Raw genomic sequence first — 24,539 nt, 5'->3', positions numbered from 1 at the left:
AAAATCATTCTTTGTCGTTATATTTATTTAACCTTATACACAAGCATTTTATGTTTTAATTAGAAAAAAATAGTTAGATGTGCACTGTGCCTTAAGGCATTTTATTTTTGAGAATTTTTAAAAATAGTATAAGCAGTGTATGATGATAGAAAATTTGAATTGGAAAAAAAATTAAAAAATTTAGAGTATCCAAAAATGTATGCACTTGGTATCAAATTATATGCAAAAATCTTTTTCACATACGTTGAAATCGTTTGTTTGAATTATAGTTGTGATTTTGGAACATTTGCAATATTGATACGGGACCCAGAAATTTAGTAACAAAAATTATACCTAGTGAGATAATTTATTGTGTAGTGGTAAGTGTTTAAGTAGTAAAAAGTTCTTAAAGTGAAAAAACGTAAAAATTTATATATTTTTATTTACATATTTTTACTGTTCGTTTTCGATTTCTTGCGTTGCTAACTCCTTGCGGAATGTTAAAAATGTTAAATAAATGTAGAACAGTAACTCAGAGCTTCTGGCAAATTAAAACAGTTGCTAAACCATCCCATAAAGAACTGAAGTGTATGGAAACCTCTTGCCCAACAACCAAAATGTCCAAAGTCATACAAATATCTTTATTTTTTTCACCACAATTACATTCCTTTCTTAAATAATTATATTTATAAAATTAATTTTTTAACACAAACATACATAGATAATATATACAAACATTTCAAACCTGCCTCGCCACGGATTGATGTGTATATTGATTATACAGGTATTATATTAACACTTTCCACTCGCGAATTGCGAGATTTATATGAATTTTGTCGCCGGAGCGGCGGCATCCGAGTCGAAAGGATTAAGTAGGTGACACAGAGTACCATTGTCCCATTTTTTTTTGATTTGCAACAATTTTGTCTGGAAGAAAAGTAAATTAAAAAGTAATTTGAACATTTGTCTACGTGCAAATACTGAAATAGTGTCCATGAATACGATTGATTTATTTTAAAATCAAATTATACAAGAAAAGGGCGGTTGTGACAGACCTAAAAATAGGTTAAAAACAATCGCTATAAACACCAAAATGGTTTATAACAAATTTTATTATTAATAACAATAATATGTCACACAACTCAACATAAACATTTAAACAGAGCACACGAATAAAATATAACAATATATATAACAAAACATAATTTTTTAAACAAAGTTAACAATAATTTTTTGTAAAATGTTTTTATTTTCTTGTATAGAATTTTCCTTTTTCTTTCCCTTTCGTATTTTGTATTAGTTAAGTTAGATTTTTCTTTATTTGTTTAATATTTAACCGAAAACGACAAAAATGCATGTCACAACCGTATCCAACTATCCAACACACACTTTTGTTGACAAATCATCGTTATGATTGAGCTAAATTATCTACGCAGAAACTAATTATTGGTAATTAACTACTAATGTCCAACTTACAGCAAAATAACAAACAAAGTTATCTATCTGTATACAATTATCAGTTATTACTTTTGACTTTTTAAAAGCAATGCGGACTACAGATCATGTTAAGAAACTTGTTTAAACAATCATCTTTCATTTTTATTCCTTTAGACCCTATCCCAAAATCTATATATATATATATATATATATATATATATATATATATATATAACAAAGTCTAATAATCGGGCATAACATCAATAAAAAGGTTTTTTATTGATGTTATGCCCGATTATTAGACTTTGTTAATACATATGTCAACATCAAATTCAGAATCATACAAAATATATATATATATATATATATATATATATATATATATATAAGGGCTCAAACGTAAAATGGTCCACCACCGATGTCTCAAAAACAATTAAAGTTAAGAATTTTTTAACGGCAATATTTGAATGTAGAGGAAAAATGTGTACAACCAGCCATCACGTTAATTCTTACGACGTTAAAAAAGCATTTTTCACAAGAGATAAATTAAATAAATAATACAACTCTGCTAATGAATATTTTGGACGAAATATTAAATTAAGGTTATATAGAGAGTTACCTCTGTAATAAATGTACTCATAAAATTTAATTTTGCATTGGTTGAATAATGTAGCTATTATTTCGTTAAATCCCTTCTAAGTTAAAAATAATACATTGAATTGTTTGTCCTCTGGCCGTCCTATTTTACCCCCAATACCATCCTTAAATTTTAGGAGCTTTTGACTCCGCTGTTCGTCTATAATAAGTAATATAACATATTGAAGTTATAAAATGTGTTTGGTAACAAAATATATAAATAAAATCATTATGAAGGAATTTTATTGCTTCTATCAAAGTTTTAAGACAAGCTCAGGTGGGGGTCATGACCCCCGCGACTAACCCCCTGGATCCGTCAGTGTCCATTGCATTATCTATAAACAATATGTTTTTGTTCAAACATTTAGTTACATTTACAGATTATCGAACAGTTTCTACTGGCGTCATTAAAAGGTGCAATAAATGATTCATTGTCAGTTTTGTAACATTTATTTCGTTTTGTATCCAACTTTAACTAAAACTTCGATATAATAATTTTGCCACAGAAAAATGTAGATTATTATTGTATATGTACTAATATGTAATCAATTGTTGTAGACGATAAACAAAGAATTTATTTTAAACATTAATCCATAAAAGAACGCACACAAACACTTCTGCCTGAAATAACAAATGCACGTCCGCTGATATATTTGAAATGAAAAAATAGCGTAAAGTTTGATGAATGAATCATATTTTTTTGGATATGGATATGGAGGTCTTTTCGTAGAGGACACACTAGTAGAGTTACTTCGGTATGTCGTCATTTCAAGATCTATGGAACTACGCCCATGTGTTCGCATTATTTTATGTGTATGACGATATTATCTAATACATACAGTTAATTCAAAAACGTCTAACTGAGATAATTGAAGTGATAAGTGAAATTCTTTCCAATTGTTACTATCGTGTGTTCGTGTGTATGTATCGATAATGAAATGTAAGTAATTATTTACAGGTTGTGCATCAAGCTTGCAATAGTACAGAAACAATGAAATGATATAAATTAATATAAGTATTTAACCGTCGGTGTGTATTAATTAAAATCGCGTTTGTGATCATTACTTAACCTTTTCCACTCGTATGCCGCCTCGGATACAATGAAATTTTTATAAAAAAAATAGGATATAGTACCTATTCATCGTGAAAAAAAATCATAGCTTTTTCAGTTCATTATCTATTTCTAAATGGTCTGAATCTGTGATTTATTAATATTATTAAATCGACTGTTCTCGAGAACGGTAAATGATCATACTAATATCAATAACACAACTATGATGAATATTTTATGACATGCATTCCTCGCATCGTTTAAACTATATGATATGTATTCTTTGAATTTTCTACATACCGTTTAATTTTTTTGAATTAACCGAAATTATTTTTATTCAAAATCTACATCGACATTTTGAATTTAGATTTTTGTACAAAACAATATGCAATAAGATATGAGATAATACAATTGAAGCATATGTCGTATCACTCGATTACAAAAAAAAACTATAACTAGTGGTGTATGGCATCGTGCCTTGAGGCAAATTGCTCGAACTTCCCGAACGAGAAATATTAAATGTTTTCAAATAGATTATTATAAATAATATAACTTTCATTATTCTTATTTTATAAAAAGTAAATAAACAAAACGTTAATCAATCGGTTTTAAAATGAAGAACATTTTCTAATATTTCTAACATTGTCTAAGTTATAGATAGGGGTTTAAGTATTATATAAACTGAATTACAAAATTAAAGTTATTTATTTGAAGTATATAAGTGATATTTAGAATTTTAGCTAGAATTAGAATTAAAATCCGAATTATTTTACAGTAATTAATTTTTTTTGTAAATTAAAAGGAAAATATAATAAAAAAAATCTATCAAAATTTTTCTTAAGAGCAATCGTTTTGTCAACACTTAGAAGCTTAGTTCTCTCAAAAACTGCCATTTTTTGCACACTTAGCTCTATTTCTCCGAAACGGCTGGACCTGCCTTTGTCAAACTAATGGCCACTTCTACCCATCATTACGAATTGAATGGTTTTTGGATCATTCAAATCAGTTGATCCGTTCTCTTAAAAACTGACGTTTTAACACTTTTTGCTCCATATCTCCGAAGCCGCTGGACCTGTCTCCGCCAAAAACTAATCAGCACGTCTCCTCATCACTAGGAATCGAATGTTTTTTTTTAACCATTTAAATCCGATAATCCGTACGCCCGGAATCATCGACGAAAAATTGTCTCCACACATACACACACACATCATTTTTTTGAGGTATGCTAAAATGTTCAGCAACCTCTGAAACGTGAGCATAATGCAAAAATTTTCATTTTCGATTTTTGGCCCATTTTTATAACTTACCCTAAGGGAAGTTAATTAGCAGCTATGTAGAATTTAAAGAATAGAATTTGTGAATGGCAAAAACCTTATATTAGCAAAACGGCTATGCAGCGCGATTGCTTTAAAAAAAATCAAAAATAATATTAATTAGTTATAAAAAAAATTAAATTACGGTACCGGAAGTTCCAGCAGTTTGCCTTAAGGAACAATTCCATGTACCACTAGTTAATATATAAAATAATATTGTTTTTTGTGTATTTATTTTAAATAGCTATCATTATCTTTAGTCAGAGCATTTTTTTTCATTCAAGTTTAACTCACACATCAGATTGTCAGATTCGACCAAAGGTGTAGAGTTTGTGACTAAACATGGGATATTCAGATATTCCAATAGTATTCGGTTGGTTTGTGGAAGTATAGTTAAAGATATCCATCGACGGTAATTTTTTTGCTTTCATCACTTGACATTGCATTCAACTCTATCTTTTCAGTGGATGGTAATTGATCCGGAATTAGTGGAAGAACAGAAAGGAAAGTCAACTTCGCAAGAATTGGTTGTGCCAAAACTAGTATCTTTTAAACCAATTTCCGCTGCTAGCCAAGCGGCTTTCAGAAATGAATTGCAAGGACGACTGGTAGAGATGCATCAGCCAAGCACATCGACAGCAAATGATGATGGTATGAAAATATTACATATATTCCTTGTCTTATATATTCGGAAATTATTGTATAATCGACACAAATGGAAATCGTAATTGTAGTAATGGAGTTAGAAGACAGAATGCATATTTATATATTGCAATTGATTTTTTGTAATTTGTATTAAAAAAACCAATAAGAAAAATACAAATACACAGCAAATACAAACCATTTTGACAGTTTTTAGTACTAACAATAAGAAAGGTGCGTTACCAAAACAACGCTAGTTTACAGTCTTTTTACCGGAGAATCGACCTCTATATCTTATACGAAACCTTTGGCTAAGAAGTTTGTCTGTCAGACTAGGTAATAGATCTATTACAATAGATAGTTCGAACTATCAATATATAATATAGGGGCCGTTCAAGTATTACGTAAGCACTATATGGGGGCGGGGGGGGGTTATTTATTTGCTTATTTTGCTTATTTTGGGTAAGAAATTTGCTTACTTTTGCTGACAAAGGGGAGGGGGGGGGGTAAATAATTGTAATAAATCTGCTTACGTAATACTTGAAAGATCCCATAGATAGTGTATAAAATAACTGTTAGCTTAATTTTAAAGTTAGGAGTCCTAACTTAGGACAATTGTATTTTTGACTATTATACTAGCTGCGACTTACTAACAAGCAAAGTTGCGGTCAATTACTTATTCGCACATCAATCCAAATAAGTAAAAAATCTTGAGTAAATATAAAAGATCTAGAACAGTGGTTCTCAAAGTGGACGGCAGCCATCTAGAAAATTTGAAATGCACTGATGGTGCAAATTTTTTCCGAATGTTTTATGATTCATTAAAATAGCGTACTTTGTCAAAATTGGTTTCTTATTCATCATTTTATCTCTTACAGATACAATAATTTTTATATACCTTATTAATATCTATTGAAATGAAAAAAATAAGGGGGCGCTGAGTAATATTTTTTCTGGAAAGGGGGCGGTAAGTGAAATAAGTTTGGGAATCACTGATCTAGAATATTATGTTTTACATGTTCTTTGGTTTAGTATGTCATCAACATTTACAATCAGGCATAGACAGCATTATATACAAGTCTTATTTAATTATTGGAGAATTCATCATTATAGATAACATTTTCGTTTACAAGATATTTTAGTTATACTAAAAATTATTACATATTTAGGCTGCACATACAAATCTCATTAATAGGCCTATTCATATTAGACAAATGTTATTGTTTTATATTTCATAGTCGTGTGTTTGAGGTCAGATGAAAACACACCTGCAGATTTGACGCCACCACAACGAAGAGTGATTAGCAGGTCGACTGAATCTATATTCGAGGGCGCAGGTAACTAACTGACTTTAAAAAGCACTTATTTATATCTATTCTGCACTTTATCAACTTTCTCTGTTATATTGAGATTTATACTGATAATAAGAAATTTGAATTTATTTATTTTGTATATATTTTGGTTGATATGTTTTGGTCTAGAAAATAGTAACATAATCTTTTACGCCAATGTGTGATTAGAATCAAAGCTATAGCTAATATTGATTATATAGCCTTATTAGCAAATGTGTAAATAATTATTATAACTATTTATGAACATTATTTTAGGACCGCAATTAAGAACTTCAGTGAAGAATGATCGAAGAAAACTTAAATCAGTTTTAGTTATTCCGTAAGTATATATTTTTTTCAAATATTTTATAAAATCGCGTAAATTGATCTAACTTCATTAATTATGAATAAATACTTTATAAACATTAATATTTATATGAAATTTTTTGAATAATTTATAGATTAAATATTTGAAAACCGTATATATATATATATATATATATATATATATAAATTTAAAATAATAAGTTTTTGTTGATGTTTTGGTCATTTCTGAATAACCCAATATTTTTACTTAATTTAGACCTCATAGTGGATTGTCATCAAAAGGGCCGATTTCTTTGGATGTGGAAAAGGTAAAATTCTGACTATAGTTCTTACTTGAAATGCAAAATTTTTAATGTAATATATCATGCTCTATGAAAAACTCATGATTTTATTTTGTAGTCGGATACCAAATTGCCCGCGACGAATACTACGGATGATGATGTTATATCAAACAAAAAAGGTATGGAAACTATATTTTTATTTTAATTCATCAATTTATATAGTACGTATCACATAACGACTTTACAGTACTATTTGATATCATTGAACACTAAGAACTTGAAATTGATACAAATTTTTAAGTTTATAATCATATTCATTCTTATTATGGTTCATAGGGAAATCGGAAAATTTAGATCGTGAACAGGCTAAGTTCAATCTTCTCAAATGGTTCAGAAAAAGGCCACCGATGGATACGTTGATCAAAAAGGGCATAATTCAAGGTAATTTTTCTAATCTTACTAATTTACTAAATTTTCTGAATATATATTTACTACTGGTAAATATATATCCAGAAAATTCATATTTCAAAACGCTGGATATAAAACTAAACTTTTCCAGAACATTTTATTGAATGAGAAGCAACAGTTAAGAATTTATAGTTATATGTATATATATATATACATATATATATATATATATATATATATATACAATATACATATATTAGGGTGGTCCTTAATATGGACATTTTCGAATTTTCTTGCTATCAGGGGCTCAAATGCCTCCAAATTGATAAAAAAATCTTCTATATGTTTTAGTAAATATTGTCTTTTAGATAGTGCACAATTCAATCGAAGTTTTGTATGGAAATAGCATGGATTTTTTTTTTTAAATTTTAAAAATGTTTCTTAGATATAATTTAGCGAACAAATGAGTTTTGTTCAAAATTCGACACTTTACAAAACAAATTATATATATATATATATATATATATTCATAATAAAAATTGATAATAAAGTTTTTCATATATTACAGGAACAATATTTGGAGCATCTTTAGAATCTTTATGCGTTGGTCTAGGGGCGCTAACTCCACATGTTCCACCGTTCGTACGCGCCTGTACAGAGCGTTTAGAAAACACAGAGGGCTTTATGGAATCTGATGGTTTATATAGGGCCAGTGCCAATTTGAGTACCATACAGCGTCTTCGAATACAAGTAATGATATGATGTTGATATTTGAAATTGTTTATTAACATTAGAAAACTTCACGTCATTTATTTTATGTCACGCGAAAAAAAAAAACAAAGCGATCGAGCAATCAGTTTTTTAAGCTAATATAGCATTACGATTGTGTTCAAAATGCTGCGTTATTTATTAAAGCTACTATTATTAATCACGCGAGGCTTAAAATGGGGGAGACAAGTATTTATTTTTAAAATAATCAAAAATTGTTTATAAAGTTTCTCAGAAAATTCGATTTTTTCTAGTAGGAGTTGTTGGGTGAGACAGGGGTGTTTTTTAAATATTACCGCGTATTGAGTGAGTGAGTCCAAAAATGCCTAAAAGGCGATCACGTGATTAATGGACGCCCCCTTCGCAGAACTATTGGCATTTAAATAATATATTTTTTATAATATATTAGTATTAACTCAGATGTTGGAATAGCCTTAAAACTTTTAAAAACTTATAGTTTTACTAATAGTTTTGTAGACTGAAATTAGAGTATGCGCTTAAGAGCTAAAATTTAACTTTGGTTATAAGATCAATTGCGTATTATATATTTATGTGGCGCGGTGTTTGTGATTTACCTCCTTCGATACGGCTTTACCGATTCTCATGAAATTTTGTGTGCATATTGGGTAGGACTAAGAATCGGACAACATCTATTTTTCATCCTTCTGAATGTTAAAAATAATTCACCCTTAATTTGAAAAAAAGACGAATTTTTTTGTTTTTATTTTTTTATAATGTGGAATTAAAAAATACATGCAACCCTAAATTTTTACTTTATTATTATCAACCCCTATTTTTTATAACCATTTTAGTAATTCAATCATTTTTTGTCACGCGTTCAGTCATTAAATATTTTTGACATAACTTTAGTTAGGATTTTTGAACTTAAAGAAAAAGCTTAAAGAAATCTTACTTTGACACAGTATTTACTTAGTTGTCCAACCCTAATTAGGGCCTAATATTGTTTTGGGGCCCTTTTTTTATTTCAATTTTTTTTAATGCGGATTTGATAAAATACACACAACTCTTTTTACTTCAGAATACTATTCATTTTTATTGAAGGTTGTCTACCCCTAATTGTAATTTTTTTTTGTAAATTTTATGACTTATTATTATTTTTTTTTTTCTATAATTTGAAATTGAAAGATACACGGAACTTTCTTTTTTACTTTTAAAAACTATTGATTTTTATCATAATGCGGAATTGCTTACAACTTTAAGGAGGGAAGTCCATATAACATTTTCAAAAAATTGATTTTTTTTGGTAATCTGCCAGTATTGTATATTGACGAGTCAAAAAAAAAATCTCTATATTAACAAAGTTATAGCTAACATAACGGGGCGGGCCGGAGTGCGCATTGTCAAGCGATCAAGCGTATTGTTAAAGGGTATGGGCACATTGCCATATAGAATCGGCCCCACCCTGGTATTTAAATAATTTATACGCCATTTTATAGGTCTAAATGATACAAACCGATATACCAATTTTCAACTTTGTATCTCATCTTATGGCCGAGATATCATTGAAAATATGTGAAAGTGGCCCCTTTTTTCAAACTCACTTTTTGACGTAACCATAAAAGATATCGAAAAAAAATTTACGTGGTTCTATTCATATTGGCTTAGGCCACATAATGTAGAACAATCGATGCCAAATAATTAATTATTATTAGCTGAAAAAGATAAAATAATTTTTCAATTGATGTTTTCCGGTAGTGCGTTTAGTTGGACCACCTTCTAATTAGCGTTATTCGAAAGATTATTGCTTTATCTTTTAGTACTGAAAATATTGTTCAAATCAATTTGGTGGAACACATTGGAAAATTGAAAAAACCGGAGCCAGTACACCCGCGCGTAACCCTAATAGTACCCTGCAATTGCATAGAGTTCGTTCGAACGCAAAGCAGTGCGCGAAGCGCCCGAAACGGTTCCTAAGAAATTCTGAACTTTGAATTCTGAAATACAATTTCTTTTATTTATCACTGTGAGTAACTTAATTAAAGTGATAAAAGTATTTTAATTATAATATTAGAAATAACTAGTGGGGTGGGTGGCATCGTGCCTTAAGGCAAATTGCTGGAACTTCCCGTACCGTAACGAAATGTTCGAGGAATACTGAATGTTTTCAAGTAAATTATTATAAATATTGAGACATTGTCTAATATTTATAAGTATTTTATAAACTGAATTGCAAAGTTGAAATTATTTGTTTAAAGTATATTAGAACTATAGTCAGAATTAAAAATAAAATCTGAATTATTTTCGATATACAAAAAATTAAAAAAAAAAAAAATGAAACAAAAATTTTTTTTCCAAAATCAATTATTTTGTGAAAACAAGCAGAAAGTTCTTTGAATCATTCAAATCGGACGCTTAGTTCTCTCAAAAACTGCAATTTTTTACATATTTAGCTCCGTATCTTCGAAATGGCTGGACCTACCTTTGCCAAAAACTAATCAGCTCTTTTCCCGATCGATAGGTATCGAATGTTTTTTGAACCATTCAAATCGGTTGATCCGTGCGCCCGAAAACGTGACTGGAAATTTGTATCCATACATACATACATACACACACACATACACACACACATCCATTTTTTCTGAGGTATGCCAAAACGTTCAGAAAACTTCAAAACGTCGAGAAATGTAAAAATTTTCAATTCCGATTTTCGGCCCATTACAATAACTTACCCTACGGGAAGTTAAAAATTTATTGGTGTTCTTTTAAAATTTACAAGTGTATCATATGATTTACACAAATACTTCGGTATGCTAAATAAATAATTAATAAATCTATTAAAATTATATTTTGTTATTATAATCGTCATCACTGTCATGGTTAATAGCAACCGAAGTTTCCTCTATTATAAAAATATTCGATAGTATTTCTGATGGACGTATAATACGTGATAAATACCTCGCAAATGACATATAATATATGATAGCTGCAATATGTGAACAGCAACCAACAGTCCTCAATCCATTGGGACAACTACAGCAATACCTTAAAATACTTCGATAGTTGGTGCCAAGCGGAGTATATTCAATATAAACATTATATTTTTTCCTATTTATATGCCGTGATTGGACATCAATTCTAATTATATTCCTACACTCTTTGAAATAATAATAATAATAATAATAATTATAAAAATACTTCGATAGTTAGTAGCGGAGTATATTCAATATAAACATTATATTTTTTCCTATTTATATGCCGCGATTGGACATCAATTCTAATTATATTCCTACACTCTTTGAAATAATAATAATAATAATGATTATTAGAATACTTTCAGTAATAATTTTTGTAAATTCCTGAAGTACTATATAGAAAGTTTCCACATCAAATGGCAAATAATTTTTGAAGAATTTTAAATAACCAAAAGCAAAGAATTTCAGATTACCATTTGTCATATTTCTTTTTGTATTGTAGTATTGAGTAGTACTGATAAAGATAGGCCACAATAAGGGCTTTATAATCGCAATATTACAATTATCATTAAAAAAAGAAAGGTTTCTTGGGTTTGTTGAAATTACAATGTTTCATTATATTATTATTTCATATGAATACATATAACTATATAATAAATATTGTCACATTCAGAATTTCTTAAGAATCGTTTCGGGCGCTTCGCGCACTGCTATGCGTTCGAACGAACTCTATGCAATTGCAGGGTACTATTAGGGTTACGCGCGGGTGTACTGGCTCCGGTTTTTTCAATTTTCCAATGTGTTCCACCAAATTGATTTGAACAATATTTTCAGTACTAAAAGATAAAGCAATAATCTTTCGAATAACGCTAATTAGAAGGTGGTCCAACTAAACGCACTACCGGAAAACATCAATTGAAAAATTATTTTATCTTTTTCAGCTAATAATAATTAATTATTTGGCATCGATTGTTCTACATTATGTGGCCTAAGCCAATATGAATAGAACCACGTAAATTTTTTTTCGATATCTTTTATGGTTACGTCAAAAAGTGAGTTTGAAAAAAGGGGCCACTTTCACATATTTTCAATGATATCTCGGCCATAAGATGAGATACAAAGTTGAAAATTGGTATATCGGTTTGTATCATTTAGACCTATAAAATGGCGTATAAATTATTTAAATACCAGGGTGGGGCCGATTCTATATGGCAATGCGCCCATACCCTTTCAAGTGAAAGGGTCTCTTCTATTATAATAACTAGAAATACTTTTTTTGTCCTACAACCGGAAGACTTCTATGTACCTTTCTATATGTGTAATATTGGTAAAAGAACAAAAGTAAAAGTAGAACTAGGTACCATACAAATTTATGGCAAAGCTGTAAAATTTCCCACTTTCTCATTTTTTAAAATCTCATTCAATTTGCTGGAAATGTCACATGAAAATATGATTTAAAAATGAATGACGGATTTTGCTTCGAAATTTAAAAAATAATGATGAGAAGTGCGGTAATAATATATCAAAATCTAGAAACCTTAAATGTTGAAAAACGATATAATAAAATTAGGTTCAGATTAGGTTGGCACTTGCAAAGACTATATTACACAGGAACATTTACATGCAGCATGCTTTGCAGTGGGTAAATTATTCATATATTTTTTGTTAGCTGCTCATTTCACTTATATACCACATTTGCAATCAGTTACTTCAATACTAAACCTGTTACACTAGAAATATTTTTTATGGCAAAACAACGTTTGTCGGGTCAGCTAATATATATATATATATATATATATATATATATATATATATATATATATACAGTCGTACCCCCGTATAAAGTACGCATCTCACATTGTACGCTGCGCATACCGAACTTTTTTTTCGGGCGCATACGTTTCACACAACTCAACCGTTGTCATCAAATTCTCAAATTAATTCAAAGAGTGGACCTTGGAAATGTTGGCCTTTGCTGTGAATATATATTTTTTGGAGAAAATTCACATTCATAGCTCAAAGGCCCTGTCAAAATTTTGGAAGTGGATGATCAAGTACCGAGGAAGAAAACACCAGTCAGCAGATTTCTAGAACGTCAAGTCCATAAAGGATTTTTTGGTCAAAGGAGAGGAAGTGCAAGAATTCGTAAATGTTTATTTTTCAAACATGAGTAAGAAGATCAGGAAGTGGCGGGATTAGCTCAAGAGTAGCGTTCCCGATTCACATGCTGGAGGTTCCGAGTTCGAATCTCCGGCAAGAATTTGAAAAAATATTAACTCGTTGGATTAAGCTGGAATAATAATAGAATTATGAATTATAATAAAAAGATATGTATGGAAAATCAATATGTATAAAAATTAGAGAATTAAAATTAAAAATGAATTGAAGTAAGAAGAATTTAGAAGAAGAAATGAGAAGTATAAAAGAAGAAGAAATATGTGGTTAGAAGATGAAATGAGAAGATAGTAAAAGAAGAATAAAGATAAGTTAAGAAGTAGAAAAAAGAATAGGATTGTATGAAAAAGATAGTATAAAATTGAAGATTGTATAGGATATATGATTATATAGAATAATGTACGTGGCTAAATGCTCGAGTAAGCGAGGCCAATAAAAAAAAAAAAAAAGATCAGGAATTTGTACAATGATTAGCATGCCTATCATTGAAGAAAAGAAACAACTATGGACAGTTTTCTTTAAAAATTCAAGAGCTAAAAGGGCAAAAAAGGAAGTAGTACCTTCTTGCTGATGGTTATTTTGTAAATTAGTAATATTTTTTTGAATGCCTTAATGTCATAATTATATGTAATTATATGTAAAATATGTATTATTTTTATATTTCAAACTACATAACGAATTAATTTCGTTTTCATGTATTTCTATGGAAAAACGAGGTTTTTTCGAATAACGAACTTTCGTCCGGATCAAATATATATATATATATATAATATATATATATATATATATACGAGGTCTGTTCAAAAAGTACCCGGAATTACCAATAATTAAATTTCGCGGGTCTGGAGTGTCTGATTGTCAAAATTTTTTTTTTATTGTGTTGGTATACATGCCCCTAAAGTATGATGAAATTTTCAGCTATATTCACTGTTTACTTTGTCTGTGGTAGTCGCTAAGGTTCGACGTGTTTTTCTGAGCTCGGCGATTTTTACAATGGAAGAATTGAAAAGTCAAAGAATTTGTATTAAATTTTGCGTAAAAAATGAAATAAAGTGTTGCAAAGTGCAAAAATTCACCAGATATGGCTCCGTGTGACTTTTTCCTATTCCCAAAATTGAAGAGACCCATGAAAGGACGGCGGTTTTCCTCGATTGAAGAAAATCGCTAAGAGTGCTCAAGGACATATCAAAAAGTGAATATCAAGGGTGCTTCGAAAATTGGAAAAAACGCTGGCATAAGTGTATTATATCTGGGGGGGACTACTTTGAAGGGGACCACATTAATATAGACGAATAAATAAATATTTTTTTGAAAAAACGAAAATTCCGAAAACTTTTTGAACAGACCATGTATATTACATAATATAATGATAATATATATGTATATATATATATATATATATATATATACAACGGATTGAAGGAACCGACCGAACTGCTGAATCAAATATATCGAACGGGCGAATGGCCAAAGGACTTCTTGGATGTCACGATGATAGCTCCTTGAAAATAGCCCAAAGCAAACAAGTGCAGCATCCACAAGACGATCAGTTTGACTTCGTACATAGGAAAGGTTCTGGCCAAAATCCTTGCTAGACGAATGGAAATCAACATCGACAAGTCGAAAGTGATGTGAATCACGAAACGAGATGAGTCCCTGAGAATAACGGTAGGAAATCGAGAATTGGAAAATGTGAATCACTTCAACTTGGTAAGCATTCTAACCAGAAACGGATACTGCGCGAGAGAGATATCGGGGCAAGGATCGCAAGCGCTAAGGATACTGCAAGGCAAGGATCGCCACACTATTCACGAAGAAGAAAACCGTTACTGACGAGCAAACTGAGTCTCGACTTTTGCAAAAGACTAATAAAGTGCTATGGCTGGAACATGTCTCTGCACGGATCAGAAACATGGACTCTAAGAAAGGCCGACAAGAACTAAATGGAGAGTTTAAGTTGTGGTGCTGTAGACGAATGGAGAAAGTAATAGTAGAAGAGCCAGTGAACTATTTGACTAACCTGTTTTCACAGAGCCAGAAATTTTTTTAATGATATTTTATTATCGGCCCATTACGAAAGTACCATTCTGGCAGTCATTCCGCGGTTGCGTCATCATCCCTTCAATTCGTGAAAATGTAAAAAAAAAAATTATTTATAACTTGCTCGCACAAGGCTCAAATTTGTGGAACACATTGAAAAATTGAAGAGACCAGAACCAGTACACTCGCGCGTAACGCATCGCACATCCGACCGAACGAATTCTATGCTGGCTACTATAAGCGTTACGCGCGGGTGTACTGGTTCTGGTTTCTTCAATTTTTCAATGTGTTCCACAAATTTGATTTAAACAATATTGGCAGTACTAAAAGAGAAAACAATAAGCTTTTAAATAACGCTAATAATAAAGTAATTAAACAAAACGCACTATCCGAAAACATTAATTGAAAAATTATTTTATTCATTTTAGCTAATAATAAAAGATTATTTAGCATATTTACTATACATTATGTGGTTTAAGCCAATATGAGTAGAATCACGTAATTTTTTTTTTCGATATCTTTTATGGTTACGCCAAAAATTGAGTTTGAAAAAGGGGCCACTTTGGCATATTTTCAATGATATCTCGGCCATAAGGTGAGATACAAAGTTAAAGTTTGGTATATCGGATGTTTTCAAAATGACCTTCAAAATGGCGTATAAATTATTCAAATACAAGGGTATTAGTCGATTATGTATGGCAATGCGCCCACGCCCTTGCGCGTCGTGACTATTATGTACTCGTCTGGCAGACCCTTGCAGCCGTTAGAATGGGCTGGCTTTTTACATATGCTTTCTGAACAGTTGAAAGAAGACACCCTCAAAATTGAGCCTTGTGCGAGCTAGTTATAAATTTTTTTTTTTTAATTTTCACAAATTGAAGGGATGATGACGCAATCGCGGAATGACTGCCAGAATGGTACTTTCGTAATGGGCCGATAATAAAATATCATTAAAAAAATTTCTGGCTCTGTGAAAACAGGTTAGTCAAATAGTTCACTGGCTCTTAGACTATAAAGTGAACAGATAGGATAACAACTGAAGAAGTCCTGAGAAGGCTTAAAAATTGGGCCAAGAAAAGACTCTACTGAGCACGGAAAAGAATACTTCCTTCATGATGTAGTCGAAGGTAAAATATAGAAGGACTGAAAGAAATGGGAAGAAGAAGAATACAGGGAACTGAAAGCAGAGGGCAGAGGAAGCATGGAAGCAGAAGTTCGGAAAGGAAAATACATAAAAAAATGTATACAAAATAGGGGGGGATTGTGGTAATAGGAATGATAGACGAGAAAGGGAATGGAAATCATCGATTTGTGGTGGCTTTCGTACCATACACCTGTCTTTGGGCAGACTACCATTTAGTTATTATACTTATATATATATATATATATATATATATATATATATATTAGGGTGGTCCTTAAAATGGTCATTTTCGAATTTCCTTGCTCCCAGGGGCTCAAATGGTTCCAAATAGATAAAAAACAATTCTCTGAAAGTTTTAGCTCTTAATGTTAACGTTTAGATAGAGCGCAATTCAATCAAAGTTTTGTATGGAAATAGCATGAAAAAATTTTCAAAAATTTTAAAAATGATTTTTAGATGTAATTTACCGAACAAATGAATGATTAAAACTCATTCATTTGTCGCTAAGTTATACCTAAAACATTTTTTTAAATTTTAAATTTTTTTACTATGCTCTTTCCATACAAACTTTGATTGAATTGCGCTCTATCTAAACGTTAATATTAAGAGCTAAAACTTTCAGAGAATTGTTTTTTATCTATTTGGAACCATTTGAGCCCATGGGAGCAAGGAAATTCGAAAATGACCTTTTTAAGGACCACCCTAATATATATATATATATGTAGCGGGTTGCCAACACGCATAGCGGCTTGTCAACACGCATCACATGTCTCTGGACAGATTGGCCCATATAAGTGACAGCACTGAGAAAAACAAAAGGAAATTCAAGTGTCAGATCGGACACGGTTTTTGTTTCTCCCTAGTCGAACTTGCCAAAATGTATAATTTTCAAAACCTTTCTTTTTCTATTATAAATAAGAAAATACCAATCACATTTTATTAACGATAAATATGACAACACATAGTGTCGTGGATATTAATCATACATAAAATAAACCAAATATAAATAATATTTTATGGAATTTATTATTACTACAATTTGGATAATATTGGTATTAATATGGAGGACTACTACACCTCCATATTTTGGTGACCCCGAGAGTGAACAAGTAACACACATAAAAGAAGGTAAGAAGATCAAGACATATTTTGAAGTTAAAAAAAATAAATTGAAGTCTCAAGAATTATTAAGAAAAGAATTTTTAAAAATATAAATAATTATTATAAATGACTCACAACTACCGTAATTCGAAGAGCACTCTAAGCATACAACTGAGACTTCGACCACGCACTTCAAGATCAACAACAACACGTGCTCAATAAATCATTTATTATCCTGGTAAATAAGTCGATTATAAGCACCATGGCAACAGACAGGGAGCATCAGCAAACAATTTGGCAACCGCCATATACACTCAACCGCTAACTCACCAGCGAAGGGCCACATACAATCAACCGCTAACTCACCAGCGAAGGGCCACATACAATCAACCGCTAACTCACCAGCGAAGTGTCAAATATACTCAGCCGCTAACTAACCAGCGAAGGGCCACATCTTCTCAACCGCTAACTCACCAGCGAAGGGCCACGTAAGCAATCAACAAACTCAACAAGCCAACACGGCATTCAAAACGGCCACGGCCACAAACAAATAAAATTTATCACACAATCTCAACCAAAAGAAATTTACAAGGAAGTTCAAGAATGGCAGTCAGAGATGCGAAACAATCTTTTGTAGCGGGTTGCCAACACGCATCGCGGCTTGTCAACACGCATCACATGTTACTGGACAGATTGGCCCATATATTGACAGCACAGAAAAAAACAAAAATAAATTCAAGTGTCAGATCGGACACGGCTTTTGTTTCTCCCTAGTCGAACTTGCCAAAATGTATAATTTTCAAAACCTTTCTTTTTCTATTATAAATAAGAAAATACCAATCACATTTTATTAACGATAAATATGACAACACATAGTGTCGTGGATATTAATCATATATAAAATAAACGAAATATAATAATATTTTATGAAATTTATTATTGTCTATCATTTTGGTATTTAGGGCGGAGTGATGTAGCGGGTTGCCAACACGCATAGCGGCTTGTCAACACGCATCACATGTCTCTGGACAGATTGGCCCATATAAGTGACAGCACTGAGAAAAACAAAAGGAAATTCAAGTGTCAGATCGGACACGGTTTTTGTTTCTCCCTAGTCGAACTTGCCAAAATGTATAATTTTCAAAACCTTTCTTTTTCTATTATAAATAAGAAAATACCAATCACATTTTATTAACGATAAATATGACAACACATAGTGTCGTGGATATTAATCATACATAAAATAAACCAAATATAAATAATATTTTATGGAATTTATTATTACTACAATTTGGATAATATTGGTATTAATATGGAGGACTACTACACCTCCATATATATATATATATATATATATATATATATATATATATATATATATGATTAAACGAGATAAAATTTATATGAATATAATAACACAAAAATAGTTTAACGTATAGGACTAAACAAAGCTTGAATTTTATAAATGATTTAATTTTTAATGAATAAATAATTAACTTATGTAAGTTAAGCATCATCATACGATCGTAATTGAATGAAAATTATCGTTTTGTTTTATAGGTGAATCAAGGAATATTAGACGCAATACGCGAAGAGGAAGATCCTCACGTTATAGCAGGATCCTTAAAATTATTTTTCAGAGAATTAAAAGAACCTTTAATTCCTTTTAATGCGTTCCACTCATTCTTAGAAGCCAACGGTATGTATTTACCTTTATCGAACAAAATATTAAATGTAATGCAGCATGTTTTATTTGGATTCATAAAATAAAGGGCCTTATGAGTAATTATTATAGTGGTGAAATGACTACGATTTCCATATGTGTAAATAATTGATCTAATCATATAAATTATTCTAGCTATACCAGATGATAATGAACGAGTATTGCGACTACGTGATCTAGTGCATTGCCTGCCAATTTGCAATCGAGATACGTTACAACATTTAGTGGCGCACTTGATACGCGTTACGGAATGTAGCCAAGCCAACCGGATGCATGTGAACAATTTGTCTATTGTCTGGGGACCCTCACTTATGTGGATACCACCGGCAAGTGTTGCAGACGGTAATAAAATGATATATTCAATTATTTAATATTTATAATTATATCACTTCTTTTAACACCCCGAATGAGAGGTTCATGTTTGCGCCAGAAAATTCTATATGCTTATTTTATTTTTCTCGACGTTTCAAGTCAGTCTGAATCGTTTCACACTAAAATTTAAACAAGTATGTGTGCGTATGTGATCCAAAATATAACATTTCATTCATGCTTTCTCGATTTCAAAAGTTTAAAAACCATTTTTTGAAACTAGATAAGGACTATGTTGATTAGTTTTCGATACGATTCGCCGAGCAGATAAGCGTAAAATGTTTCTTTCATGTTTCGCTAAAAATCCTGAGCCAATTTTTATAATTTAAAAACTGTTAAAAATATCAGTTTGGAATCGTGCTGATTAGTTCTTGGTAAAGATCAACTAGGTCGGTTCTTCGTAATTAGTTGATGGCGAAATTTTGGCGATTTTTATGAAACTTTGCATGATGATAAGGTTCTTAGTCTTAACAAACATTCTAAAAAACTAGTATGGCGCATGGCATCGTGCCTTAAGGCAAATTGCTGGAACTTCTCGTACTAAAAATTTTTTTTTTTTTTAAATATTAACATTTTTGAAATAAATTTACTCTGAAAAAAAGAAATAGATTTTTGAGAAACTATACATTTTTGACAAGAATATACTTTTTTTAAAAAATAAAGACTTTTTGATAAAAAATGTTTTCTTTATTTTGAAATATTTTGGAAATTCTGAACTTTTTTTCAAAGCAATCGTACTTCTTTAACTGCATAGAGACGAAATATCGAAGCGCCGCGTCGCCGTCTAACGGATGAACATTAGTACAGAACCCATAGGAACCCCCCAATTCTTCATCTTTTCAATACAAGTAAAATGTTTTTTGAATTATTAAAATCGGACGCTCCGTTCTCTTAAAAACTGAGTTACCGTTTGTCGCACTTTTTGCCCCTTATCTTCGAAACGGCTAGACCTGCTTATGTCAAAAACTAATCAGCACGTCTTCTTATCAACAGCAATCGAATGTTCTTTGAATAATTGAGATCGGTTGAGCCGTCTTCCCGAAATCGTCAACGAAAATTTGTATCCTAAAATGTGATGATCGCATTCTTATATTAATCAGTTTCATTATATAGAGTTTTCATGGGCGAAAGTAAAGTTTATGTAATTAGTTTTGTTCATAATGACGCATCTAATAAATAAAAATAATTTTAGATCAGCCGAACAATGCGCCTAGAAGTCCGTCTGCGGTGTGTTTTGACTTAGCTATACACTGCTTTGAACAGAACAGGGTCATAGATACATTAATCACTAATCATGAACAAATATTTTTATAATCTAGACCTAAGTTCGTTAAAATTAATATAGAATAGTATATATAAATATCTAAGCATGTGTGCATGGTGATATTTTTCAAAGGCCTTTGAAAAGTATCAAAGTATTTGCAAAGCAAAATCTGTGGTGAATGCAATAACGTATTATTTCTGATGTCACTGTTGCATTAAAATTAATTATTTCAATTATTGTAATATAGAATTTAAATTAATCTACTTATTTATATATGGTATTATATTTTGTATATGTAATGAAAACAATTTGTTACCTAGATATAAGTAATGGTGAATGCAATAACGTATTATTTCTGATGTCACTGTTGCATTAAAATTAATTATTTCAATTATTGTAATATAGAATTTAAATTAATCTACTTATTTATATATGGTATTATATTTTGTATATGTAATGAAAACAATTTGTTACCTAGATATAAGTAATGGTGAATGCAATAACGTATTCTTTCTGATGTCACTGGTGCATTATCAATTATTTCAATTATTGTAATATAGAATTTAAATTGATCTACTTATTTATATATGGTATTATATTTTGTATATGTGATGAAAACAGTTTTGTTATCTAGATATAAGTAAAAAAAATATTATATTCTTAAAGATATTATTCATAAATTGATAAGCATAATTGATAAGATAACTTTTGGGTAATTGCAATAATCTATTAATAAAACAAGAAGTTTGTTCTTTTATAACTGAAGTCAAATTATGGGTCATTCTTGTGTCAATTCTATGTCACATTTTGAATCTGAAATTTTTTTACAGATATTATACATAAAATCATTTGGCACATATTTCAGGATTTTGCTGAATTTTTTTTTTTACGATTCAAATATGGATTATTGAACATCCTCTGCGGTAAATTAACTATCTCTAGTTGTGCTGATCGGATCAGCATTATTATTTTTTCATTACACTTATTATATTGAAGTGAAATTTTGTAATGATTTAAAAAAAATATTTTTGCAATTTTTTCAACTATAACAACCCTTAAATATTTATAAAGGTTTTTTTAACCCTTCCCCCAACTTGAATCGATTGAAAAAAAAAAAAGTTTTTTTCTTTTTTTCTCTGGTACAAAATTCTTTCCACAATATGTTGGAGACATTGTTACATCAAAATATATTAAATATTTTCGAGCGCAAATCGCGCTTTTTACGTTGGGTACCTCAAAGACTTGTACCCATAAGGGTGCCCTTAACATGGACATTTTCGAATTTCCTTGCTCCCAGGGGCTCAAATGGTTCCAAATTGATAAAAAACAATTCTCTGAAAGTTTTAGCTCTTAATATTGTTTTTTAGATAGAGCACAAATCAAAGTTTTGTATAGAAATAGCATGAGAAAGTTTTTAAAAAAATTTCAGAGCGTCGAATTTTCAATAAAAAATGACACGAATTTTCACTTTTAATTCATTTTGTTGCTAAGCTATACCTAAAAAATTTTTTTTATTAATTTTCAAAATTTTTCCATGTTATTTCCATACAAAGTTTGATTGAATTGCCCACTATCTAAACGTTAATATTAGTCAGGGAATTGTTTTTTATCAATTTGGAACCATTTGAGCCCCTGGGAACAAGCAAATTCGAAAATGTCTATATTAAGGGACACTCATTTATCACTTTTGAATGACAATCTTATTGTTTTTCAGTTGAAAATTTTTTTATAATTTCGTTTCTGGCAAAAAAAGAATATATAGTCGAAAAAAATATATTAAAAAAGAGTGGGGTTAAAAACTTTGTGGGTAAGGTCCACTACCAATATCTCAAAAACTTTTAATTCAACCTTTAAATAGAGGTAGAGTAAAGGTAGAGGTTGAATAAAGGTAAATGTAAAGGTAGAGGTAGAGTTAAGGTAAAGGTAAAGGACAGGTGAAGGTAGAGGTAAAATAAAGGTAAAGCATCAAGTAAAGGTAGAGGTAAGGTAAAGGTAAAGTAACAAGGGTGGAGGTAGAGTAAATGAATAGTAAAGCACCAGGTAAAGGTCAAAGAAAGTTACCACAATGTAAGTAGTAAACCGCAATGTCATATAAGCTCTTATTAGTTGAAATTTTGAAATGAAAATGAATATTTGAACTTTCATTACTTTTTTTCTCAGATTTTTCCTCAATACTTTTATTCATCACCTTTCCAATTATGTATTGCCTTTTGATTTATGTAATTAATGATTTTAGTCGTGATGGTTTCAAGAGTTCAATTTTTATCGTTTCATAAAAACCTTGATGTTAACTATAATCCAATTTTTTTATTTGCAAACCACAATCCGATAACCGAACTATGTTTGAGGCAAATTTGAAAATAAAAAACGACCATCATTATATGTATATAACATAATATTATAATAGACCAATAAAATATATCATAAGGACCAATCATAGATAAATAAGCATAAGGGCATATAAATAAGCATAAGACCAATGATTATATGAATATAGTTCAATGAATATGAATATAACATATTCAATCTAAGGACTTGCTTTTGCTTTTGTAGGTTGGACAGGCTTGCTCTGTCAACCTGTCATACGCCATTACGCCATACGGCGCTTTTGACAAATTCACTTGTTTTGTGGTATTGGATTGATTGATTCATAGGTTATTCACTTCTTACAATATAACATTTTTGACATTGGGAAATAAGCAATATTATTACTAGCACTGCAAAGTGGAAAGAGGAAATGCAGATATCTAATAGCATATTATGTTCAATATGCCAAATTATAAAGAGTTAAACATTTATGAACTCACAGACGGCTTTCTAGAATTGATGCGGCGTTCAAATGAATTGGAACATGTCACTTACTCTGTTTTCGACAGTTTAATGCAAGAAGCATTATTAGATGTGATATTTGAATTCCACTATGGTCTCAAAACAAATAAATGTGACAACATTGCGAACATTCCTGTAATGAAAGCGAATCAAGTGTTATCAATGAGCCTGGTTTAGACATATTTGGTCAAAGTGTCGTTAAAGATGATCAGTACTTTATTTGCCCAAACTCCATTTGCAAGAAAAATGTTTGTTCTGCTAAATATACAAAACATTTGCAGGCTTGCATGGGTTTGTACATGAGATATAGTTCTGCATTACAATACATTTAAAATGTATTTATTACAGGAATTGAAGGCCCTCGAAAGAGTAGTAGAATATCTCAGAGAAAAGGGCCCAATTTGAATTCTAGTTATTCTGGTAATGGGGCTTCATATGATGATGATGAATATGAGTCAGAAAAGGAAGCTCGAAAGAAGTCTAGTGCTAGAAATAGAGGAAATAAGAAGTCATCTAAAAAGTAAGTAAATGCTTTTATAAATTATTTATTTAATTTCAATTGTTATAATGTATTATTATACATTACGGCCTCACATCGGTATTTAAATTTATATGTCATTTATAGGTCTTTTTGAAAAAAATTGATATACTAATTTAGAAGTTCATAGGTTATTATTTGCTCGAGATATCATTGAAAATATGTGAGAATGACCCCTTTTTTCAAACTCACTTTTTGTCAGAAATATAAAAGATATCGAACAACTAATGTGTTTAATTATTGTTAAATA

The 24,539-nt window shown here is 30.4% G+C and overlaps 2 protein-coding genes across 3 annotated transcripts in view; both read left to right on the top strand.

Annotated features, from left to right (window-relative positions):
* LOC113377283 (rho GTPase-activating protein 15-like) overlaps positions 1–21,051 on the top strand; it is a 38,203-nt gene extending 17,152 nt beyond the window's left edge. For both annotated transcript variants that reach the window (XM_026617542.1, XM_026617541.1), the window contains 10 exons: positions 4,881–5,067; positions 6,297–6,395; positions 6,666–6,729; positions 6,973–7,024; positions 7,116–7,176; positions 7,334–7,438; positions 7,974–8,155; positions 19,127–19,265; positions 19,425–19,631; positions 20,851–21,051. In XM_026617542.1, the coding sequence (XP_026473327.1) occupies positions 4,881–5,067; positions 6,297–6,395; positions 6,666–6,729; positions 6,973–7,024; positions 7,116–7,176; positions 7,334–7,438; positions 7,974–8,155; positions 19,127–19,265; positions 19,425–19,631; positions 20,851–20,972 (1,218 nt within the window). In that variant the 3' untranslated portion in view covers positions 20,973–21,051. The remainder of the gene's footprint in view (positions 1–4,880; positions 5,068–6,296; positions 6,396–6,665; positions 6,730–6,972; positions 7,025–7,115; positions 7,177–7,333; positions 7,439–7,973; positions 8,156–19,126; positions 19,266–19,424; positions 19,632–20,850) is intronic.
* A 2,924-nt stretch (positions 21,052–23,975) lies between these two features.
* LOC113375183 lies at positions 23,976–24,275 on the top strand. Its single transcript, XM_026615130.1, has 2 exons — positions 23,976–24,042; positions 24,100–24,275. The coding sequence occupies exons 1-2, from the start codon at positions 24,039–24,041 to the stop codon at positions 24,273–24,275; spliced, it is 180 nt and encodes a 59-aa protein (XP_026470915.1). The 5' UTR covers positions 23,976–24,038.
* The last annotated feature ends 264 nt before the right edge of the window (positions 24,276–24,539 follow it).

This window comes from Ctenocephalides felis, unplaced genomic scaffold (genome assembly GCF_003426905.1).
Source record: "Ctenocephalides felis isolate EL2017-DRISC unplaced genomic scaffold, ASM342690v1 CF-g0.4_SCAFFOLD_01886, whole genome shotgun sequence".
Lineage (NCBI taxonomy): Eukaryota > Metazoa > Arthropoda > Insecta > Siphonaptera > Pulicidae > Ctenocephalides > Ctenocephalides felis.
The sequence above is the reverse complement of the archived record's forward strand: the minus strand, read 5'-3'. Positions and strand labels throughout refer to the sequence as shown.